This window comes from Epinephelus moara, chromosome 2, assembly GCF_006386435.1.
Source record: "Epinephelus moara isolate mb chromosome 2, YSFRI_EMoa_1.0, whole genome shotgun sequence".
In the NCBI taxonomy this organism is placed as follows: Eukaryota; Metazoa; Chordata; class Actinopteri; order Perciformes; family Serranidae; genus Epinephelus; species Epinephelus moara.
This window is the reverse complement of record NC_065507.1, coordinates 26,094,613-26,116,953: the sequence shown is the minus strand read 5'-3', so window position 1 is coordinate 26,116,953 and position 22,341 is coordinate 26,094,613. Positions and strand designations below refer to the sequence as shown.

At 42.5% G+C, this 22,341-nt stretch overlaps 1 protein-coding gene across 1 annotated transcript; it reads right to left on the bottom strand.

Moving 5' to 3' along the window:
- Positions 1-2,067: 2,067 nt before the first annotated feature.
- Positions 2,068-19,377, bottom strand: arhgap32a (Rho GTPase activating protein 32a). Its single transcript, XM_050072444.1, has 18 exons — positions 19,108-19,377; positions 17,870-17,956; positions 17,639-17,776; positions 17,418-17,510; positions 15,240-15,362; positions 14,973-15,050; positions 13,261-13,342; positions 12,988-13,137; positions 11,030-11,132; positions 9,268-9,412; positions 8,819-8,901; positions 8,429-8,536; positions 8,119-8,264; positions 7,822-8,035; positions 6,567-6,715; positions 6,294-6,368; positions 5,525-6,199; positions 2,068-5,344 (listed from the first exon to the last, which is right to left on the bottom strand). Exons 4-18 carry the CDS (start codon positions 17,496-17,498, stop codon positions 3,102-3,104), a joined length of 4,455 nt encoding a protein of 1,484 aa, XP_049928401.1. The 5' UTR covers positions 17,499-17,510; positions 17,639-17,776; positions 17,870-17,956; positions 19,108-19,377; the 3' UTR covers positions 2,068-3,101.
- Between the last annotated feature and the right edge of the window lie 2,964 nt (positions 19,378-22,341).

The window sequence follows — 22,341 nt, the reverse complement described above, 5'->3', positions numbered from 1 at the left end:
GATTTCTCACACCCAATAAATGTGTACACATCAAATCCATGTAGTTTTCATAATAACCTCCACCGGACATTCAAAAGCAGTACAAACAATAAAATAGTCAGGATTCTTTGCAATGCTTCTGAACAGATATGAGGTGTCTGAGAAGCAAATCAAAGTCTGTGATCTCTCCCAGAATGCCATGGGAGCTTTGTCATTCTGCAGTGCTACAGTGCCACCTGCTGGTAGGCAGATGCCACTGTGGGACTGCATGTTCTCTTACTAACATAGTAGCTCCCAACCTGGAGGTCAGGTGGCAATATGATTAACATAAATTGAAAGATTTATCTTTTAATTTTTACTTGTGGAATGCCAAATAGTTTAGTTTTTTTAAGGGCTCTGATCATTGCCCCCCTCATCTAAGTTATTAGTATACACTGGAGGTAACCCAGAGGTCATCAACTTCACTAAAAGATAATTAACTAAGCTACAAGGTCGTTTAAAAATATTTACCATTGTTCTGTTGGCATTTTATGAATTGTCAAAGACTCTTCTACCCATCTGGTTGGTTGAATCTGAATAATGTTAGTTGAATGATAGAACATATTTTTAATCTTTGTCTAAAGTCCTCAAGTACTTAAGTTGCAACTTGGAAAACAGGTTAAAAATCTTCTGTTTTATCTCCAAGATGGATAAAATCAGCAATTTTTTCCAGCCAGATAGTGAGAAGAGTCTTTGGGGATTCAGAAAGTACCACCAGAACAATGTTAAAGTTCCCATGAAATAGCCAAGCCACCAGGAACAGTGCCAGACTCTGAAGCGCAGACTGTAAAAATAATGGACATAGCTACCTTGATGTCACCCAGTGGTTTGTGGACTCCCATTTTAAAGCCTAGAGTTTGGTATTTCGGCCAAAGTGACTATAGTTTTGTAAGAGACTAGGGCTGTGGAGGAGCGAGGGGTGGATCTGACTGAGAAGACGAGGGCATTATTGGCCATAGTTGTTGTGTAACATTAAGCCTTAATAAAATGTAAATGGATAAAAGTATACAGTTGTCATGAGGGGGTAAAGTAGCTATAGAGACCGAAACTGTTTTTTGTACCAGGCTGTAAAATTGTGCCTTTTAACATGGGTGTCTATGGGGACTGACTGGCATTTTTTTAAACCCCTGGAGGTTGCCGATGCTCCGACGCCAATTTCTCAGTGGCCAAACATGGAATTACAATTTCCAGGTCCGTCATGTGATACCATGTGATGCCCAGAAAGACTTTTCCCAATAGACCTGCATTGTGAAAGAGACTTCTGTGCCATTTGTTGAGCAACACAACCCCCACAAAATGACTCCTTTCACTATCAGAATGTTATCCATTCTGTCCGACAACATTTAAAAATTCTAAAGGAGCCACATGCTTAAATAATTGTAACTCCAATCCAGTTGATGGAGGGCTAAACCAGAAGTTAGCCAGCTTGCCAGTCGGAAGTCTGTCATGCACTTGCTCTATTGGCCCCACAATGTGGAAGATCTGGGTACTTTTGTACCATGAAGTCAAACTTTTTGGGCACCATGCACCACTGAGCAACTTTCACAGAATTGAATTGGGCTGCTTCCAATGCTGTGTTGAGTTCTCTTTATACATCAATGGAAATTGCTTACAGAGTGCAACTCTGCATTTTCCTGCAAAAACAGGAAGCTAGGGAGGGACTTGTCACTGAAATGATTGGCGTTTACAGCAGCCAACAGCACCAAATGTGCATTACACCCCCGCTTAATTTCAGTTTGACAGCAGCTACTAGCTCAAGATGCAGAACAGCCATGAGGATAGCCTGCTCTCTGTTGTCGCAGACGTTTCCCCACCACCATGGCCTATGCCTGCGGATTTTAACGACGATTTGGAGAGGGATTAATTGGAGGAAGAAGACAGCCATGATGAAGACACTTTTGGGGTGTCCATCTAAAGTCTGAGTTAGTGTTAGTAGGTGGAGTAGGCTTGTCTTTTGAGGGGTGATAAGACAAAGGTAAATATATACATCTAATTCTCTCTAAAACATACCTAAGACACAAGAGTTCAACAAACTATAAGCATTGATAATATATCTTTATTTTTTTAAGACTCTCACTAAAATAACGCATTTAACATGTCTTTACAGAATATCCTCATCTACATGTTTGGATTTGAAACGGCTTCTTTAATGAATAAAACAACATCATATTTCATGTAAAACACCACATTGTTAAAAGTTTCCTAAAAGAGGAAAGAAATGTTTCATTTTTGTGACAAAACCACAATGCCATACAAAATACACCTTTTCACCTAACTGAAGGAACTAAATTGCATTTACTGTATATGTAGCATATTTCACCATGGAAGCTTTGACCTTAACAGAAATCATAGCACTCATTGTTATTTTAAGATTGCATTATACAATGTGTGATAAAGAAGAAAGAAAGGTATAAAGTTAGAAACCATGAGGTTATCTTCCGTTTCACCCCCCAAAAGTGCGAATTTAGTATTTAACGATGATTCGGAGCAAGCTGTTTCTTACAGAAAAAAATATATACTGTATATCAAGAGGCTTCATGTACACCACATTAAGACAATGTGTTTCATACACCATTATCCTCAAAAGTGCTTGTTGAAGTCTGAGCAGACTAGAATAGAAAACAAAATGTACAGTACATTGGCCACATGTTAGCAGTGTGTTATTTATACAAATATATTACATTTAAAATGAATGTTATTTTATACATATTCCTATACTGAAATCATATTAATAAAACCAGTTACTTTAGCTTGGCATCTCTTGTTGTTTAGACATTAAATAAAATATATAAGCCATCGTTTTCTCACACATGCCTCTCTTAGTGTTACTTTCAAATAAATTTAAGACAATATCTGCATACGAGTCACTTGTTCCCTTTGAGCTCCCTCAAAAGCAAAACTATGAAACTACCACTGATGGCGACAGTATGATCCCCAGCAGCAGCCTCACTTCACACTTTTTAGCAGCTCCTGACGGTTAAAACAAACACACTTTCAACACAACAGTCTGTTGGTCTGGCAGAGGATAAAGTGCTGTTCTCCTTTGGCCCCGATGTGGAATCGGATAAAACCAGTGGTCAGAATCAGTCGTAGACCCCGGCCTCTGATCTCAGTGCAGCATGATAAAAAGCCTCATGACCCAGAGCCTTGGACAGCAGTCTGTGCCCGCGGGGAGACATGCAGCCCTGGCCGGGTAAATATCCGGCCATGGCTTTAGTGGATCTTGTGGGTTTAGGTCTGGGTGCTGCGTAATACCCCTCCTTGTGGTCATATTGTGTGGGCCTGACTTTAGTGCTCTGAGTCCTTCTGTTGGGCTGAGTGGAAAAAGATCCCAGATGTTCAGGATCCAGAGGGGATTTGGCGTGGTAATGATAGTAGTGCCGATTTTCTCTGGTGCTCTGTGACCTCCCCGGCCTCCTCAGGATGCTGGGTTTCACATTGCCGGAGTAGCTGTTGACAGCGTTGGTCATCATGAATCGATCTTGGTCGTGACCTCGTGTGTGGCTTCTGTTATTGTGCTCCATGCTCTTGAGGTTAGAACAACCCCTTTCTGGAAGTGAGGGGACTTTGCGCAGTGGTGGTTGCTGCGAGGAGCACTCTTTGATCTGTATCCGCCTGGATGGTCCCGGCTCAGCACTTGACCGCTGACCATACTGCTGCCTGGTGACCTCAGGGTTTGCCTGTTGAGACCTCGGGGAAGTTGGGGATGTCGCTACCACAACATTTGGGTTTTCTGTCCTGTTGGTAGAGAGGAGGCAGGCATTTCCAGGGTCTGACTTGCTTCTTGTGTGCATTATGTCTCGGTTTCTTGTGTCGGTCGGTGAGACATGGCTCTCATGAGGAGACACAACTGTATTTTTAGATCTGGCTTTGCTCTCCTGCTTGAATGGTTGGTACACGACTCTTTCAAAAACTTCTGCATCTCTAGCCTCGTAAACGACAGTGTCCCTGCTTTGTATGTAAAGCTCCCTGTTCACAGGAGGAACATGGCGTGGAGAGTAGTTATAGTAATCCGATTGTCCACTTTCCCTTGTGGAACGCACAGTGTAAGACTGACTGTGTCGGACACCGCTTTGCCGGCAGGGCTCTACATAATAGTGGGAGCCTTCTACTGGGTTCATATCAGAATAGGGGCTGTAACGATAGTCAGCATGTGTGTTCTCAAACTGCGATCGGACAGGGTGGATGCCGGTCTGAATCAGCCTCTGATAGGGCGCCTCCTGGCTTGACGTCTGTTCAACATAAAACATGGTGTCAGGGGGCAGGACTTCTGTCTCTGCCAGCTCGTAATGACTAATCTGAGGCGTGTGGAAGGAGCGAGCCCTCCGGATGGCCGGGTGCCCGACTATTCTATCATCTGACCTCTGCCATTGGCCTTGTTGCCTGTGGCAGCCACTCATAAGGTGCTCATCTCTGTGGAAACGTCTGTATTGAGGTGACAAAGGGTGCCTTAACCCTAAAGTGCTGTAGCGGCCCTCAGAGGACTGCCTGTATATGCTTTTTGGGCCCATAAGGTGATGCGGCAGAGCATCGGGCCGAGGGCAGTGAGGTGCAGGCATTCGTCCTGTTTGAATCGGCCGATGATGATGATTGCTGTAGACATCCTCAACAAGGCCCAGAGGTCTGTCTTCCTCTGGGCTGTAGTGATGGGCTGAGGGGGGCTGTAATGGACGTGGAATGACCTCCTCGATTGAGGCAGGCATGGAGGTCTCCGCCAGAACAGCACGGAAATTAAATACATTGATAGAGTCGGTGTTCACATATACAGGGGAAGCTGACGGGCTCGGAGCAGAGCAGACAGGCTGGGTGGGTGTCGAAACGCCAACGCTCTGATAGGTGGGTTCTGCTTGTGTGGCATCTCTAAGCTCCCTCTCCGCCCTGCAGTCTCTCCTCTCTGCGCTGCCTTCATCCAAACTCCCTGACCCGAGCGGGCTGACATTAGGTGTGAAATTGCACATGCTTTCCTGTCCATCAATGACCTGCAACAGCTCTGAGCCAAGGTGCGCAGGGAGGAAATGAACAGGATGAGGGCAGCAGTGGCTCTCCACAGGGCTTTGAGCTGATGTTTGCCACTGGGAAACATGAGGGCCGCTGTACTCCTGAGGGTACACTTTAAGATCGAGAACAGAGGGCCGGGGTGGTCTGTCCTGGGCGTGAGGAGCTTCCTGTCTCTGGTGAGGGTGCGATGGGACGTTGTGTCTTCTCTGGGAGCCACTGCTGGCCTTCTGGGCAGATTCAGCCAGAGCCAAAGCCAGCTTGCGTGCAGCACTCGTCAAGGGAGGGTGAGGAGGGAGAACAGACACTGAACTCATAAGTCTATCTGTTCCTGGGGAGGGATAAGACAAACAACGCTACAGTATGACAGGACAAACAAAGCTATGGTAAGACATGATGGGAAAAGACAAAAAAGCTTTCATAAGAAACTACAGAGTGCATTATTATTTAAATAGATGCTAACTATATGTGGAGAATATTATGTATGGTGCTAAAGAGGAGTGGTACTGACCTGGATCAGGTAGGTTCTGTGCAGATTGACTGAGGTCAGTCAGGGCTGACGCCTGGCTCGCTGTGCTGAGTGGGCTGCAGTGTGGGTAGGGCACTCTCCGCTCCTTTCCATCTGCCAGTGGAGCTTCACACGTCTCCCGTGGGGGGGAAGAAGAAGGAAGAGGAGGAGGAGAGGCTGATGCATTCTGAACATCTGCCTGTGTCTTAAATGATTTCTTCCTGAGTTTAGGAGAGAGCTGCTTGGAGGTAACTTTCTTCCCACCTTTAGCAAGGACAGGGCTAATATCTGGAGACTGATAGCCGCTAATGTTGTTGTTAGGGGAGGAGATGGGCTCTGATTCACTGGAACAACCTGCGTTTTTCTTCCATTTATTTCCGTCTTTGTTGTGCTGCAGCCCAGGCGTCGCTGCTGGTGGGCTGCACTGAAAAGACATGGGGTCAAAGTCCAAACTATAGATGCCTGCAGCTGGCGGGCAAAGATCAAGATCGTCCTCCTGGTGTGGAGGTGAAACGCATACTGCGCTGCGGACACGATCAGCACCATTATGATTCCCATTGAGTGGGTGAGTTTTGTGGTCATCTTTACTTCTAGTGTTGCGCATGTCGTCTCTACAGACGCCAGACATGGCCTCACTAGTGGAACGAGGTCTGCGGGGGCGGTAACTGGGAGGTTCCCCTGAGATGACAGAAAACACATGCATGTTTAGACCCAACTCTCTGTAGACACAGAAAAACAGATAAAATAAACCACATTTTCCATAAGTTATTACCTTCCACGTTGTGCAAAGAGGTGAGAGATTCCTCACTTTTCGTTGAGCGCAATGTGCCGCTATCTCCTCTTCCACCTGCAAACGTTTTCACAGCAAATTATTTTTCTCAACATAATGAATCCTCACCACCTCTGAGGAGAATATTTCCAACACACTGAAGTGTGTTAGTTGAAGAAACTGAAAAATTCAACTTTATTAATACAGAAGCTTTTGAAAGGAACAAGTGCGAGAGATTTATGTTTTCTGGCTGTGTATCAGCAGATGTGATCCAACCTGGCAGTGCAATGCTCTTTATCTCGTTAGGCTCGCTGGGGTGTCGCTTCAGTTTACGTTTGGACACAGAGTGGGACTTGCCCAGGTGGAAAAAGGAGAGCCAGTTCCCCACAGGAGACTTCTTAGCCTTAACAGGAGGCCGCTTGCCGCTACAACACAAGAGACAAATTGTCTTTAATGCTTTCTGTTTCATGTAACAAAAGTGCCAGTTATCTTACGCAAGCAGAAGTAAATAGAAATGACAAGAACACATTAGGGCTGCTACTAACAAGTATTTTAAACATTTTTAATCTGATTTTGTGTTTAGTGAAAAAATGTCCAGAAACTGTGAATTTAATGCCCAAGGTGACATCATTAAATACTGTAAACTGTTTCTCACACATGACACATTTTAATAGCTGTAACAAACAAATGTTAACTTTTTTATATGTGTTTTTGCTGTAAGAGTAGTTCACTGCTGGAAAGATGGTCTTTTCGTAAAACTGGGATGGTTCATATTTGATCAACACTGCTTAGTTTTACCGTTTGAATCTCAGTTTTTTCAGCCTCTGTTTCTGCAACACAGGAAACCGTTTGGTGCCTACCTCCTGTTCGCAAATTCTCATATTACAGCCAAACAGTGCGCTGATATATGATTCTGGAGACATTTTAGTGTCTTGAGAAACAGGCAACAGAATCTTGGTTCATATTTGATCTCAGTTTGGTCTGAGTTTAGGAGAAGGAAAGGGGCAGGTCGCTCTTGATCAGCTTCTATGCTCTTTGTGTCTGTGGTAGCAGGCATGTAATAAAAGTGTAAATATAATCTATAGTGTGAGCAACAGCTCTAGAGCCAGCGAAAATCCGCCAGATGACACAAAATCCGTCATCCAGGGTGTTTGAGCTGAGAGATGAGCAGGGAGATCTGGGTGCTGGTAAGATGGAGCGAAGTCTACCACAGTTCATTTACACATACTGCCCACATTGTTGTGACACAAAGCTGATTGAAAACCGGCAACGTATCTCTTTAACTAATGACTTACAAGATTAATAAACTACCAAAGTTGTCTTTTCATGTTTTAACATTGTCTGCTAATCTACTAATTGACTGAACAAGTAATTATTTAGACACTACAAAGTGTAACTAATCACATGCACTGCAAAGCATTAAGCCAGAACAGCTCAAATCATAAATGATGACATGTTCACTCCGCTCATGAAGCAGAAGAATTCACTTAATCAATAAAAAGTAGGACTGATCATCGGTCCATAAAACTACCTCTCCACCGGGAGCTCGATGACTGTGTGGAACTTGCCGAGCAAAGCTCCAGGTCCCTCCCCAACTTCGATGTAGTCGCTGTGGGTGAGGCAGGGGGTGGTGGCCGGGGAGCCCAGCTGTGCCTGAGTGCGAGCCTGGGCTTCCTCCAGAGACAGTAACTTTGTGGATGGGGAGCAAACCAGCAGGGACTTGGGCCTGGATAAGGTGTTGTTACCTGAAATGTTTAGAGTGTCTTAGAGATGTGTGTTTAACCTCAAAACAGATGCCACATGTTATTTAGTTTCTAGTTTGACCTACCTGTGCTTTCACGTATGATGGCATTAAGTTTGGTGCTGAAGAGAGCCTCAGTGTTGTTGAGGATGAACTCTACCACCACTGACTGGATACGCACCTCCATGAACGCCGCTGTGCCGCTAAAACAGGCCGACTCGATTTGTCTGGACCTGAAACACAGTTACAGAACAGCACAACCTATTTCACGGCTCTGGACCACGGAGACATGCCCCAGTTCACTGTCACAGAAACACCAGACGGAAATTGCAATGATGGCGCTATCGGTGCCGGTTTGACAGTTTGCATGCAGCCATACATTTAGACTGAGAGTCACCTGAGGAGATTAGGCGCCCAGACGATAGCAAGGTTTTTCGTGTGCATGTTAGTGACGGAGCTGAAGGTGGCCAGTTGGGAGAGGTGTCTCATGAGGTACTCCAGAGTCCTGCAGGTGAAGAAAGGCAAATGTTTTATATATATTTCAAGTTAAACAGTGGATAAGGTCAATCCTGGGTCATAGAGAGGGTTATATCAGTCATCTAACACTGCTGTCCTCCTAAATTTCATATTTCAGAGCATGGTTTTATATGTGGCTGAGACATAAGTAAAAAGAAATGTTATTAAAATTAGCATCACAGCACTAACTGTTTGTTTTAAAGTCCTTTTCTAGAGATCAAACAATTCCACTTGAAGCCACCAGAGTGCAACAGTGAGCTTTAAACCTGACCTGTAGTGTGGAGGAGGCAGCTGTTGGATGACATTGTGGATTTTGACCAGCCTCTCCTCATCTGTGGCTGCAGACACGGCCTCCTGTGAAGACAGAGGATAAAGCGCACATCACTGCGAGGCTGATAATCACAGCAGAGGGAGTTGCCTTAACAGTTCCGCTCTCTTTTTCCCCCTTTTCATATCCAGAGCAGCCAGTGTTTTGGCTCCCTTAATCTGCTATTCTGTTTTAGCATGCACATCCCCTGCTGTTCCTAGAGAGCTCAGAGTAACGCAATGACCCCGTTTTTAAACCGCATTTAAAGCCGAGCAGAAAATTTCTCATTGTCTCCCCCAGTTCTTTGATCGTCACTGAGTAACAGGATGTGCGTCTTCTGCGGCTTTTTCTCCCCACAATGCTTAACCGTCATGCCCCAGTCCCTGCCCCAGTTCCACAGCTCCGGTCCTTACTGAGAATCTGTCGTAGAGCTGGTAGGTGAGCAGAGGGTTGGGCAGCTCTCTGAAGTACAGCTTGCACAGGGAACCCACTGAGTGGATATCCTGTCTGAAGACGTCTCTGCTCAGATCTGGGATCTGCTCTGAGTCAAACTCGTGCCTAGACAGAGATAGAAAGAAGAAGATAGAACAGCGTGGGAGTCATCCTACGGCCCATCTGTCAGTACGAACACACAAAAACAAGGAGGGCGTTTCAACACTATTTTTATTTTTTAACGAGTATTATCATTTATTATTCAACAGTCACTGCGGGTACATGGATATTATTACCTCAGTCTGATTGAGTAAATATAATTGGAGATTCCAACTTAACTGTTTACGTGGACGCTAAATATAGTGATCAGTTAAGATGTGTGTTTACAAGCCCTGAAGCATTTCATCAGAGTAAAACTATTTTGACTTGCACAAAGTGGTTTTGCCTGCTGTGAAGCATCTAATCTGCCAGAAAAATAACAGAAAAACGTTTAATGAGAACTAGAAATTTATTTAATACATAAACTATAGAGGGAGAAGGAGTGGTTCAGCTTATTAATACAATTTAGTAGCAACGAAAGTGTAGCCCTGGTTATTTTCTGTTACTATGAATTACAGATGTCCCCTACACACTTCAATACACCTAAATACCCTATAAAATATACTTTTTTTTTTTGTTTGTATTTTATTGTAGACTGTAAATGCAGAGGACATCAGTGTCCACAATGGTAGCTACAGTCTGTAGCAATTGTCTATCAAAATGAGAAATAGGAGGCACGTAGAAACAGCTGTTGCAACATGTGTGTCACCTACTTTTACTCCCACCTGGGATATCTATGCACAGAAAGAATATATTTATTCCAACCAGAGAGAAACAATTGCATTAAGCATTTACAGGGTTATTCGGTGCAAATATTGTCCTATTGAACAGATTATCAAAGAATTACATTCTTCTCACTGAGGTGGTCAAATGAGGAATTTTTATTCTGACTGGACCATTATTCTTATTATTAGTGGAATATCAGGGTCCATGTAAATGTACCTACTGAAATAAACAGGCAAAGAGGAAGGTCCTTAAATACCCTTTGTGATACATATCACAACACATGGGTTACAATTTTAAAATCTAATTTTAGGAGCTAGTGTTGCACCATTTCTGACTCCAGCTGTTTCATAGTTCCTGTGTTCTTTGTGTGTATACTAGCAATGTGTTGTTGCATCTGAGTGGAAGCATTAAATGGCTGAAGACAGAGTACAGCACTAAAGGATGTAGCGGTCGGGGGTTTCAACACAACACAAAATGAACCACCCCACAAATCTTTATTAGTTTTTTTAACAGCACAAGTATAAACTGTGAGACGCATCAACAAGACACAAGGTATTTAGAATTTCCTAGAAACATCTTGATGTGATGTGGCAACGATCGACAAGTTTTTCATGTGAGAAAAAATGCCTTTCGATTAGCTGTCAACACCCACATTAGATTATGAGCCTCCCCGATTCATCTGCTAATGAGTTTGTTTCAAGAATTCCTCCTGGCAAACACAGAATAGATGAGAAATCATTACAGCTGCAAAGCTGCACAGCTTGACTTACATTGTGTTAGATGGATTTCAGGAGAAGCTCAGAAACAGCATCCATCATGATAGTGAGCTTAGTTACAGCTATTTTACTGATAGCTTCTCTATACATTTGTTTATCTATTAGATGTCTAATCAATATGATGAACAATATGGGCACAAACCTTAGTTTCTGGATGTTGGAGGAGATCCCAGACAGTCTGTAGATTCCATCCACGACTCCATGTTTCTCTATGAATTCAGCGCAGCTCTTAACAACCTGCGGGACTACAGGAGACAGTGGAGAGACATGAGAGGCTGAAACATGATCAAGACGTAGTGCTCTGTGATCACTGTGCTTTCATCGAGTGAGATTTTTTTAGCAAGGAAAGTTCCTCTCACTATATATTTGGAACATGCTGTAATACAACAACCTGTGTGTAACCTCTGCTGTTTCAATTCTGCCCAAATCACATTCAGGAAACCATTATCAGTTCAGTCTATGTTAGAGGGTTGTAAGATAAATCTGAGGGGTCATGCGATGATTAATGGAAAACATTTCTTTTACACAAAGTGATATTTTTTTCCAGACTTTTTTTTTTTTTTTTTTTGAAAAGTATTCTACCTTTCCAGGCCTCTGACAATTACCAAAAACTGAAACAACTTACATCTTCTTACTTCCATCTCATAGACACCAGAGGCAAGAAAACCATAAGCCAAAATTTTACATATACTCATAAGTCGATGAGCCAGAAGTAAGTCATAAATCATTTCATAATGAGTAAGTAATAAAGTCAGTAAATTATCTTGTGCACACAAGTTAAAAATATCTTATCTGGGACTCCAGGGGCTCCGTAGAATATTTTATTCATTGATTTTTTTTGTTGATTTTCTGGCCTTAATTTGTGACTTCTTTTCTCTTAATTGCATAATATTATGACTTTTTTTTCTTTTTTCTTGAAATGATATGACATGACTTTAATTCAATTACAACTTTATTCTTATAATATTATGAATTTATTCTTGATGTCTAAGATTTTTTTCCATTATGGACCGAAGAATTACCATAAGAATTCATAAGGTTTTATCTTTATTGTAGACTGTAAATGCAGAGGACATCAGTGTCCTCAATGGTAGCTACAGCCCCTCAGAAGCAAATACAAGGGTGTAGGTTATGTTTCAACATCACAGGGGATACTGCCTGTCCTCTGCCAGAAAATTCTGAGCATCAAACACCTAATTCTGCATTGTGGGGAAAATTCTTGCGCAAAGATATGGTGTAAATGTCTATAGTATTCATTCATTCATTCTCCGTAACCGCTTATCCTGTCGAGGGTCGCAGGGGGCTGGAGTCTATCCCAGCTGACACTGGGCAAGAGGCTGGGTACACCCTGGACAGGTCACCAGACTATCACAGGGCTGACACATAGAGACAGACAACCATTCACACCTACAGGTAATTTAGAGTCACCAATTAACCTGCATGTCTTTGGGCTGTGGGAGGAAGCCGGAGTACCCAGAGAAAACCCATGCTGACACAGGGAAAACATGCAAACTCTGCACAGAAGGGCTCCCCTACCCTCTTGCTGTGAGGCGACAGTGCTAACCACTGTCTATAATATTGTTAGAATAAAAGTCTTCTGCTACTTTCATGTTTTTATTCAGGGGACAAATGCACATGTTCTAAATAACCCCCCCCCAACCCCCCACCCTCCGAAAATCCAAGCCTACTGACATATAACACCTGTGACAACGTGTTGGAGGTACCCATGTAGCTTTAATCTAGTCACCTGCTTAAATAAACATGTCATAAATGGCTGAAATTAATGTGAGCTCTATCACAGGCATCTCAACATACCTGACAAAAAACAAAAATGAAGACACAGCTTTTGGCAAATCTACAAGAATCAATACAGAAACACATCCTGCTGGCTGGTTATTCACACCACAGACTCAATTCACACCAAACATCACAGAAATGTATCACAAATCCCCCATACAGGCAGCAGATTCACTGGGTAATCCCTTCTCGGGGTATTTACGATTTGAAAATGTGAAACATTTCCGTGTGAACTGCCAGCAGGTAAGAATTACACGACAGAAAATAGGAGGAAAAAAAGAAGCCATTGTAGGAATAATTTACCCTCATGTCCTGAGTTGTGGAGATGTTCCCCCAGGTCACAGCCAAACACTCGCTCTCTGAGGATGCCGCGCTGCCGCAGCTTCTGAGGCGGCGGTCGAGACTTCATAAAAGTCCTCAGGAATGTTACCAGCTTCCCATGCTTCTTACACACTGATTAACATGACACACACACACACACAGACAGCAGCCACTTTAAATCAATCCGTCTCGCATCCCGGGAGCAAGTCTTAAATAAATCATCAAGCAGAAGGACAGACACACACTGAAGAGTACCTGGCTTTGGCACTGAGCTTTGAACACTGGGGGGAATCTTGTCATTTATCAGCTCAACACAGTCGCAGGGGAAGAAACCAACCTGCAGGTAGAGAGAGGAGGATGAGCGGCGTAAAGACGAGAGAGACAGAGCCAGTGATACACTTGTAAGTTCAAAAGGACCACTGGGGGTGTTTAGTGCCGTGGCAGACTGTAGCAGGGTGAAGGTGGAGAAATAGGTCAGTAAGCATGAGGGTACAAGCTGCCTCGGGCTGAAAATAGCTGGTTTGCATTCTGATTGTGCAAAGCATCTCGGGGTGTCGCTCACATCCTGTGACAAACTGGCTGCTTTTTGCTATTGTGATTATAGAAAACAGCTTAAATAACCTCAATGTAAACAAAGCAGTGTGTCTTTATCTCTCATTATAAAGTCCCTGGACTCCTAATTATACTTTTATAATTATTAATTTATCTCTTGCTACATGATCAAGTATATTTTATGTCAGAACCTGTTTCTTTGCTCTTCCTGTAAAACTTTAGCCGTTTGCTAAAGGGATATAACGATCCATCGATCTGCATCATATCAATTCAGTGATCAATGATCCAAAATCACTGATGCAAAGTAAAAGCACTGATTAATATCATCATTTACACACTCCTTTATACAGGAATTCCCATGGCGCATCTGTGTCACTGTCACACGGCGCCAGGCAGATAATGACAAACAGCCAAGACAAAGACAATGAGAATATTTTCTCCCCTCCTGGGTAAGTTGTTGCTGTCACTGGAGCATATGAGCTGCTTTGATTCAACAATGTTAGGCTAAAAAAAGAAACGTGAATTCATTCTAAAATTCAACCGTGCACTTCTGTTTGAGGATGCAGAGACAAACTGTGAGTAAGACAAGGTAAATATAATATATGCAATTTGTTAAGCTATGAGTAGAGGAAAAGTCCGCTAGCCGCTAATCTAATTTATGCAATTTAAAAGTGTTTAAGTTGATAATGGTGACTAAAAAAAAAACAGCTGTTTTATTCTATATAGCTATCTACTTTTTTATAGCCAAGTTTTATGTTTGTTTTTTGTTGTTTTTTTTGTTTTGCTTTGTTTATTTTATGGCAAAAATGCAAAAAAAGAAAGGGTGGCCTGTTCTTCTGTAAATGATTGTGTTAAATGGGCATCTGATATTGTCTCATATCAATCGCAGGCCCTTTAATTGACTTAAAATCATATTGTGACAGACTTTGTGATATCAGAAAATATCACATTGTTGTCCGAGAATCAATATATCATCGTATCATGATGGTTAGCTAGCATAGAAATATTTTAGCAGGAGATTTGTGTTTGGATTTCAGCTGGCAATAACACTTCCAAGTAATATAGCTGAGGTCTAATTTATTCATTTCAGCCTCCTCCTCCTCCTCCTCCTCCTCCTCCGTCTGATCTAACAGCACAGGATGAGATCCTTAGCGCTGTATCTCTCTACAGCTTGACAGTGTGTTTGCCCACTTTCAAGCGTTCCAATCAACGCTATAGGATTTGTCTTAAATCCCTCTCTTCTCTTAATTTACTTGGAAATACGTCACATAGCTGAAGCTTTAAAAAAAACGCCTCTGTGTTGGTTTCCCTGTGGCTTAAATCACAGCTCCATCATCACTGGCAGAGAAGACAAGTTGTTCTGTCATTGTTCTCTATTAATCATCAGTGTGAATGAAGCACAGCAGATGATTTACCTGAAAGCCGTGTTTCCCTCGCCACCAACCTGTGTCTTCCTTGGGAGGCATGTCTATGACTGACACAATGTCCCCCACCTGGGTCACAGAGAGTGTGATGATGAGAATAAAATCTGATCGCAGCTGAGCACATTAAAAAGGCATTAGGATGGGATCATGAATATGCATATGCAAAACATCCAGTGGCAATGACTCTGCTCAAAGATTAAAGAAATGATTGATTCATGTGAGAACGTGTTTCTGTAAAGCTTATATAACAGAGGTTACCTCGAAGGTCAACTCGTCTGTGGCCTGGGCCGTGTAACGCTTGGTGACGTGAGCAGCAGCAATGGCGGGGACGTTGATTGAGGCTTCCTCAGACACCAGCAGATGGTTCCCCTTGTTGTCGATCTGGAAAAGAAAGTAAAGACATCAGCAACACTTGAAGAAATTTCTTGTCAAGACTTAGACATGTTGCCAAGCTCAGCTCAAAGACTGGAAGCTGGGAGAAGCAGCTGCTGTTGCTTTATTTAGAATGACAGAGGGAGACAAGTGATATGGGTGTTTTTCACATGAATGACGTTACTGTGTATAGTGTGGTTTTATTAATGTAATCAATCCTGGTATTTACTCGAGGCTTGCCTAGTCAATCATGTCATTATATTGTATTGGCTTTTTCTCCAATCTCACCAAAGAAGACACATATAAGGTATGAGAATCGAGACCAGTTCCAAATTGTTTGACCGATTAAAACCGTATGGCCTCGAGTTTATCAAGTGCTTTTATTGATGCTGGCATATATTTCTGACAGCCGTGCATAGCAAAACAATATGCATGTGCAAAGTGCCCATTTCACCGTCATTTAAAATAGGACTTGGTGAAGGAAAATCTACTGAACACTTGCAACGAGAAGGAGTCTTGGCAGAGAGGAACAAACAGCCCAAAACATGGCTTCATTTCAAAAAGAAAGATCTCGACAGTGCTGCTCATACTAACTGTAAGATGATCGTTTCAAGTAAGAGTGGAAACACCAGCGATATGATGAAGCATCTTCCTACACAACATGGGCTTAAATTCCAGGGATGCATTCACAGACTTTGCTCGAGTGCCACTGCTTCCCAACCAAACAGTCCGTTTTTCTCAAGGGTAAATATGCTATGTTATAATAATGCAGAGAACCTGTGTAGGTGCACTTTTTTACACAGAAAATTGATCAGGAATCAGGACTCTTCTCATCCCTCCCACAGTTTCTTCTCTCTCCTGCCATCAGGGAGATGGTTCAGGAGCATCCGCTGCAGGACAACACGTCTGAGGAACAGTTTTTAGCCTTCAGCAATCAGACTGTTGAACTGTAGCACACATGATCTGACATAGTCGACTGCACTCTCTTTCCCTGCACTTTATTGGCCTTATTAGTAGCTTCTATTTGAGATTTATTTATTGTTCTATTTATTCACTGAATGATTTCACTGCACTGAGAACTTTTAATTTTGCAGGTTTTTATGTTTCATCATTAAAAATGACGGTAAAAGGAATCTGAACTGTCTGAATCTGAATCAATACGGGATCTTATAAGGAACTGAACCAAAAAGCAATACAATCTTTTCCATCCAATTAATTTCTATCTCTATTCCACCTTATTATTTGAAGGTATACAATGCAGGACTTTCCTAAAAAACAATACAGACTTGTACAGATTCATACAAAAATAATCCCTCTCAATCATCCCTTAAGACCCAACAGAAGTGTTTGGCAGTGTGTTTTGCTGCAGAGACTCTGCCCTCTGCCTGTATTTTCTCATTTTCTACTTATTTTCTGTGTTCAGGATGTTTATGGGTGTGTACCTCCACAGCGCTTAGGTGAGGTCGTGACTAGGTGCCAGGCTGTAAGCTGCACACCTCCAATAGACGCAGCATAGAAGAAACGCAAATATAGCGAGGCGAAACACCAAACAAAAGTGAATCTGTGCTTGGCCTTTCCTTTAATTTCACTCGCAAGCGTGTATACAAACAGTAATAAACAATCCTGCATGGTAGACCTTTAAAAAAGAACAATAAGAAGGAAACAAACAAACAACTCCTCAACAAGAGTTGGCACACCCACACAAACCCACCTCTGCTGCAGTGTTGTGCACCAACCTGGCATCAGGATGAGGATGTCCCGCAGTTGTATATTCAGACATAGAACACATAACTAATCCTAAACTGTATTTTTACATGTCTCCAATGTGAGTCCTCCAGTCTTTGGCCATAATGACCTTTTAATGTCCTTGAAATTGTAACAGATTTTTAAATCAGATGACTCTGGGCGAGCAGCTGCATTCCCCCCAAAATGTCTTACTGTTCCTTTAACTGGACTACTTAAAAATTAATATTGAATATTAAATATTGAATCCACTTAATGGTGTCATTTTTAGAGAGTGAATAACTGAAAGAAAGTGTGAGCAAGCAGCTGATGAACAGATACCTCCATCCATGTTAGCACTGGACCACAGTTGATCTTGTTGTCGGCAATTACAGAGAAGCGGGACAGGTAGGTGGCCAGCATCTTGGTTACAGACTGAACGGAGACACAAGATTGTCAATAAAACAATTTTCTGCACAACATGCAACAGAACAGACTATTTTATTACCAGATAAATCCTAAATGTTAATCTATGATCAGAGATAGCTGTAGCTCTGTTGTACCTCAACAGTGTCCTTTAATGTGTCGTATCGTGGCAGCTCGGTGAGCTGGGAGTAACGGCGGTCATAGATACACAAGTGCAGGTGTTTGTCCAGCACCCGGAAGTCTTCGTAGGATCTCTTTACCAGCCAGTTTCGACCCTGACAAAGAGAAAAAAGCTTTCATGAAACTGAGGAAAACAAATACAAAGTCACATGAGACATTATATCATGTAGTCTGTTTTATAAATGTACCTGGCAGGTGATTTGGACCAGAAAGACCAGCTCTTTGGAGTCCAGACCAGCCTTCGGTCCTTCACTCTGCCCCTCTGCGAAGGCCAACTGTGAGGGAAGGAAAAAAGAGAGACACAGGAGCTAATATTGAGACTTTCTAAATAATGGATGCGTGTAATACAACAACCTCTCTGTATGTGACCTGGTATACAAGAGGAACATCATGTCCAAACCCCATTTTTCCATTAAATAGTAAAACCACTTTCATACCGAGCGGTGAGGCTGGAGTTTACAAACCTTCAAAACACAAGTAACAAAGAAATATGGGAAGTAATGCCTGAAAAAAATGCTTTTTATTGAGTGAAATAACTTTTTTAGACATTCAGATTCTTTGCAGTTGACAACCTTTATGATAATTTGATAAATACATGTAGTATATTTCCACTGCCACCAACATCGCACTGATTCATATTCTCACTTCACCATAAATCCTGCAGCACGACATATATAATACATTAACTGCTCAGATATGAGCGCTCAGAGGCGTTGTAGATTTAGAACATATTTCTTCTTCTTCATCTCACTGGTTGGCAACATTCTATATGCCCCAAAACTGGGAAGATCAAAGCCTCGCAGGAGTTTGGGAATATATTGATAGACATTACTGTAGAAGAGACTTCAAAGGCCTCGGACGCCAAGGGAAGTTCTGGTTATTTATAACTGTTAGCAACTCATCCAGATGCAGTGTTATACAACACACAGCGACCTAGTTACTGCTCAACAGTAATATAGCGAACCAGACTGACAAAGGGTGCAGAATGAGAAATATGTTTTTGAATAAGTCATGATGGAGGAGCGAGGATTTGTTTGAAATAAAAGCCCAAACTAAGCATCTGAATGATGTACTGATGGGTTCAGGAGTCCAAAGGCATGATGGGAAGCAGAAAATTACAAATAATCAAAAATCCATTTATAATGAAACAAAATACTTGCTTGATAAAAATTGAAAAAACATATGAAAGAGAAAAATAGCAGCAAAAACAGTTTCCATTGGTGGCATGCCTGAGCATCACTTCCTCTATGATGCACACACCTCCCAGACGACTCCACTTCTCCACTCTACTTCAAAATAAAACACGCTAACGCAGCTCAGACTTCAACCCTTCCTGCAGAAAAATACCTGTGTCGTCACATTTATTCACGAAAATCTGTCCACAAAAGCTCAAATTATTTCAGAAACATCCACACGTTCAGGTTACCTGCCACTAATGCACGTCAGATATCCATCCACAGCAGGAGGAAGTGGCTCTCTCTTTGTGTGCAGCCGCAGTCCTGGACCTCAGTGAGCTCCTCCAACAAGCCAAATCTTAGCTACGGGAGAACCGAGTTTAAATGCTGCTCCTTACTCCCCTGCCGCCTTACGTGGAAAAAATGCTCATTCACAGGGCTTTGGATCACCATGCGCTCATTGCTCCATTCAAAGCAGAAAATATGATAAGAGGATGCTTCCCCACTGTGTGTCTTACCCCCCTCTTTCCATCTCTTCCCCCTCCTCCCTCTCCTGTACTCTGCCTTCGTCACCCTCCCCCCTCTCTTAACCGCTCTCCTTTCTCCAGTGACAAAGGGGGGGAGTTGCCAGTAAATGGGCTCAACCGGCACACATAGATGCACGGGCTCATCCATCATACAGAGGCAAAGCTGCACAAGGCAGATAGACGACCCTTCTTCATTTCAAAACAGTTCTCATTCATTCCACTCTCAAGGCGAGACTGGAGCTAATCTGGGGAGGAATCAGTCGGGCAGGCTGCAGACAGAGGCAGTCTGCTGTCCTTGTGCTATTCTGCGATTAGGATACATGAGACCTGATCAGCACCCTCCCTTCCTGTCGCTACAGTCTGTGAATACAGAGGAAGGCTAATGCATCATGGGAGATACAGCAAGAACAAAGAGTCGTCTGTCAGATTAAGTAAAATAAATTAATAAATTAGCACGCAGAAGTAGAAATAAATCAGAATGCACAGTGGCATGTGTCCACTTGTATGTTTGTTTGCAGACAGCCTGCACAGCTTTCAGTGCAAGTGTCTCCCCAGACTGATATTTCTCTTCCAGCTCAGCTCGGCTTTCCCTCTCCCTGTGGAGCTTTTTCAAGGTCACTGAAACTGTTGTGCTGCTTCACTTGCATCCACTCTGCTGATGGAGCCATCACAGTCACGGCAACCACAGCAGGACGTTTACCCAACAGAGAGAGAGAGCGCCCTGGGATTTAAGTCCCGACCAGCCCGCCGCACTGTAGTCCATTAATGCTACGTAGGGATGCAGCCACACAGCATGCATGCACTGCTCATGCACTCTTCTTGTGTTTAGCTCCATTGGCAGCTTTTTGGTTGTGGACAGACGACTGCTGCACTCTGCTGGCAAGCAAACTGAACTGCACTGAGGTTAACCAGGCGGTTAACAGCCACTTCCACACATGACTGAGTAGCCACTAGTGCTTCACTGCTTCTCATCACTGCTGCAAATATACTTACAAATACTTCTTAGACTATCAGTCCGAATCATTTGTTGGCTGGTGAGAGTCATTATATCCATAATAATTAAGTCCCTGACCACAGGATTTTGAAATCAGGACTTTGCAGCTAATGTTGCAACTTGCAGATTTCAAACAACATCAAGAGTGTGCAGCCATGCTAGTGGCACTGTTTGTCTATACTTTGACACAGTGATGCTTGGAGCATGCTCACAATAACTATGCTAACATGTTGAGGTTTAGCAGGTATACTGTGTGTTCCAATACCCATACTACCATACTACTAAGTATGCCAGAAAAAGATTTAGTACGTACGCCCCACTCCTAATATATAGTATGTCAAAAATACCAGGATGTTCTATTGCATCTGATCGCTTTTTGCACTACGCAAGCCAGCATGCTGTTCAAGCTATTCTGACCCACAATCCTCAGCATGGTGCAAGATGCGTCACAGCAACTGAGCCACACATATGACAGCCTAGCAGCTTGTTGACAGCTGTCAGAAGCTGCAATGACAGATGACAGCATGACCAGTCGAACTGTAATAATAGGAAATTAATTTTTTAAGTGAACAAAATAATTTTAAAGATTACCAACAACAAAAAAATAACAATAACAATGACAGAGAAATGCATATGTAATCTTACTGATGTGAATATGTTATTATATAGTAGTTGTATTAATAGTTAATAACTTAAACTTAAAAGAGTTCCCTGGTTTAACCTCCATCTCTGTCAGGCTTGGCCAATGCCATTTTGTTTTATTTCCAAAGTAACGGACAGCCTATATGAGAAAGAGGGTTAAAGTTCAAGGCCAAATGTTATGAGGAAGTAGTATGTCCTGATTGTGTGCAAACTGCATGCAACAGCACATACTTTTTAAGGGCAGCTGCAGTACCTACTATGAGTAAAAAGTAAAAGTATTCAATTCGATTTGCAGCCATAATGTTTAAATGTTCACTTTCTTAGTTTAGCATGTTAGTAGCTAGCAATTGCTAATTAGCACTAAATATAATGTACAGCCGGGGGTGATGGGAATCTCATTAATCTTGCAGATATTTTGAAAAATGAAAACTTCGTGCAATTCATCCTTAGGGGCACATTAATGTCTGTGACCAAACTTCTTGGCAATCCATCAAATAGTTTGGGACATTTCACAGTTAACCAAAGATGTCAGCCTCATGGTGGCACAACAGCAAAAGTCTGGAGAGTATCATAATGCTTAGGATTCAAAATTCCGTCTGGGGAGATGTCTGGACAAAATTTCTTGGAAATCTATCCAATATTTGTTGAGATATTTTAGTCAGTGGAGAACCAACTGACACACAGACAGAACGACATTGCCATCCCTGGAGCTTAGCTGCTTGCCTTGCTAAGAAATCCCCCAAAGGTTTGAATACAATGTCATGAAAATAATATTCAACATAGCATTTACATCCAACTACATTCAACTATGACCATTTTATTCCCACACCTCCTGTTACTTTGTCAGAGCAGGTTTTGACTTTCAAATGACTCACCTCCTACAGTTTCCTGGATAGACTCAGCTGTCTATCCAGGAAACTGCTGCATCTCATTTACTCACTGGTTGACATCATGTGCTTAAGTCAAACTAATAAGGATCACAGGTTTACAGGTCATACGAGTCTGACATTAATATACTGTAATGCAGAGGATTAACACACCGCTGGAATGGGATCATGGTTTTAATAGGAATGGGAGTAATAAAATCTGTAGCGGTGAAAACATAATGATTTATGCATGGTGGGGTAATATTCTGGAAAAGTTTTATAGGTCTCCTGATAGAAATGAAACACTAACAGCTCTGATGTGACATTTAGGAAACAAGGAGAAAAATGCAATAAAGACTGTCCAGTTACGACAAACAAGGATATTGATTCGACTGCCACATTCCATTTCAGGAGAGATGCATTTCCGGAGTAATTCGGCCACTGAACTTGAGCCAA

Excerpts from the sequence above, each read along its gene's own strand:
- arhgap32a (XM_050072444.1), bottom strand. The coding sequence starts at position 17,498 with ATGCTGGCCACCTACCTGTCCCGCTTCTCTGTAATTGCCGACAACAAG. Across the intron at positions 9,413-11,029 it reads TCCAACATCCAGAAACTAAG|GCACGAGTTTGACTCAGAGC; the intron begins GTTTGTGCCCAT and ends ATCTCTGTCTAG. Across the intron at positions 6,369-6,566 it reads AAAGAGCATTGCACTGCCAG|GTGGAAGAGGAGATAGCGGC; the intron begins GTTGGATCACAT and ends AAACGTTTGCAG.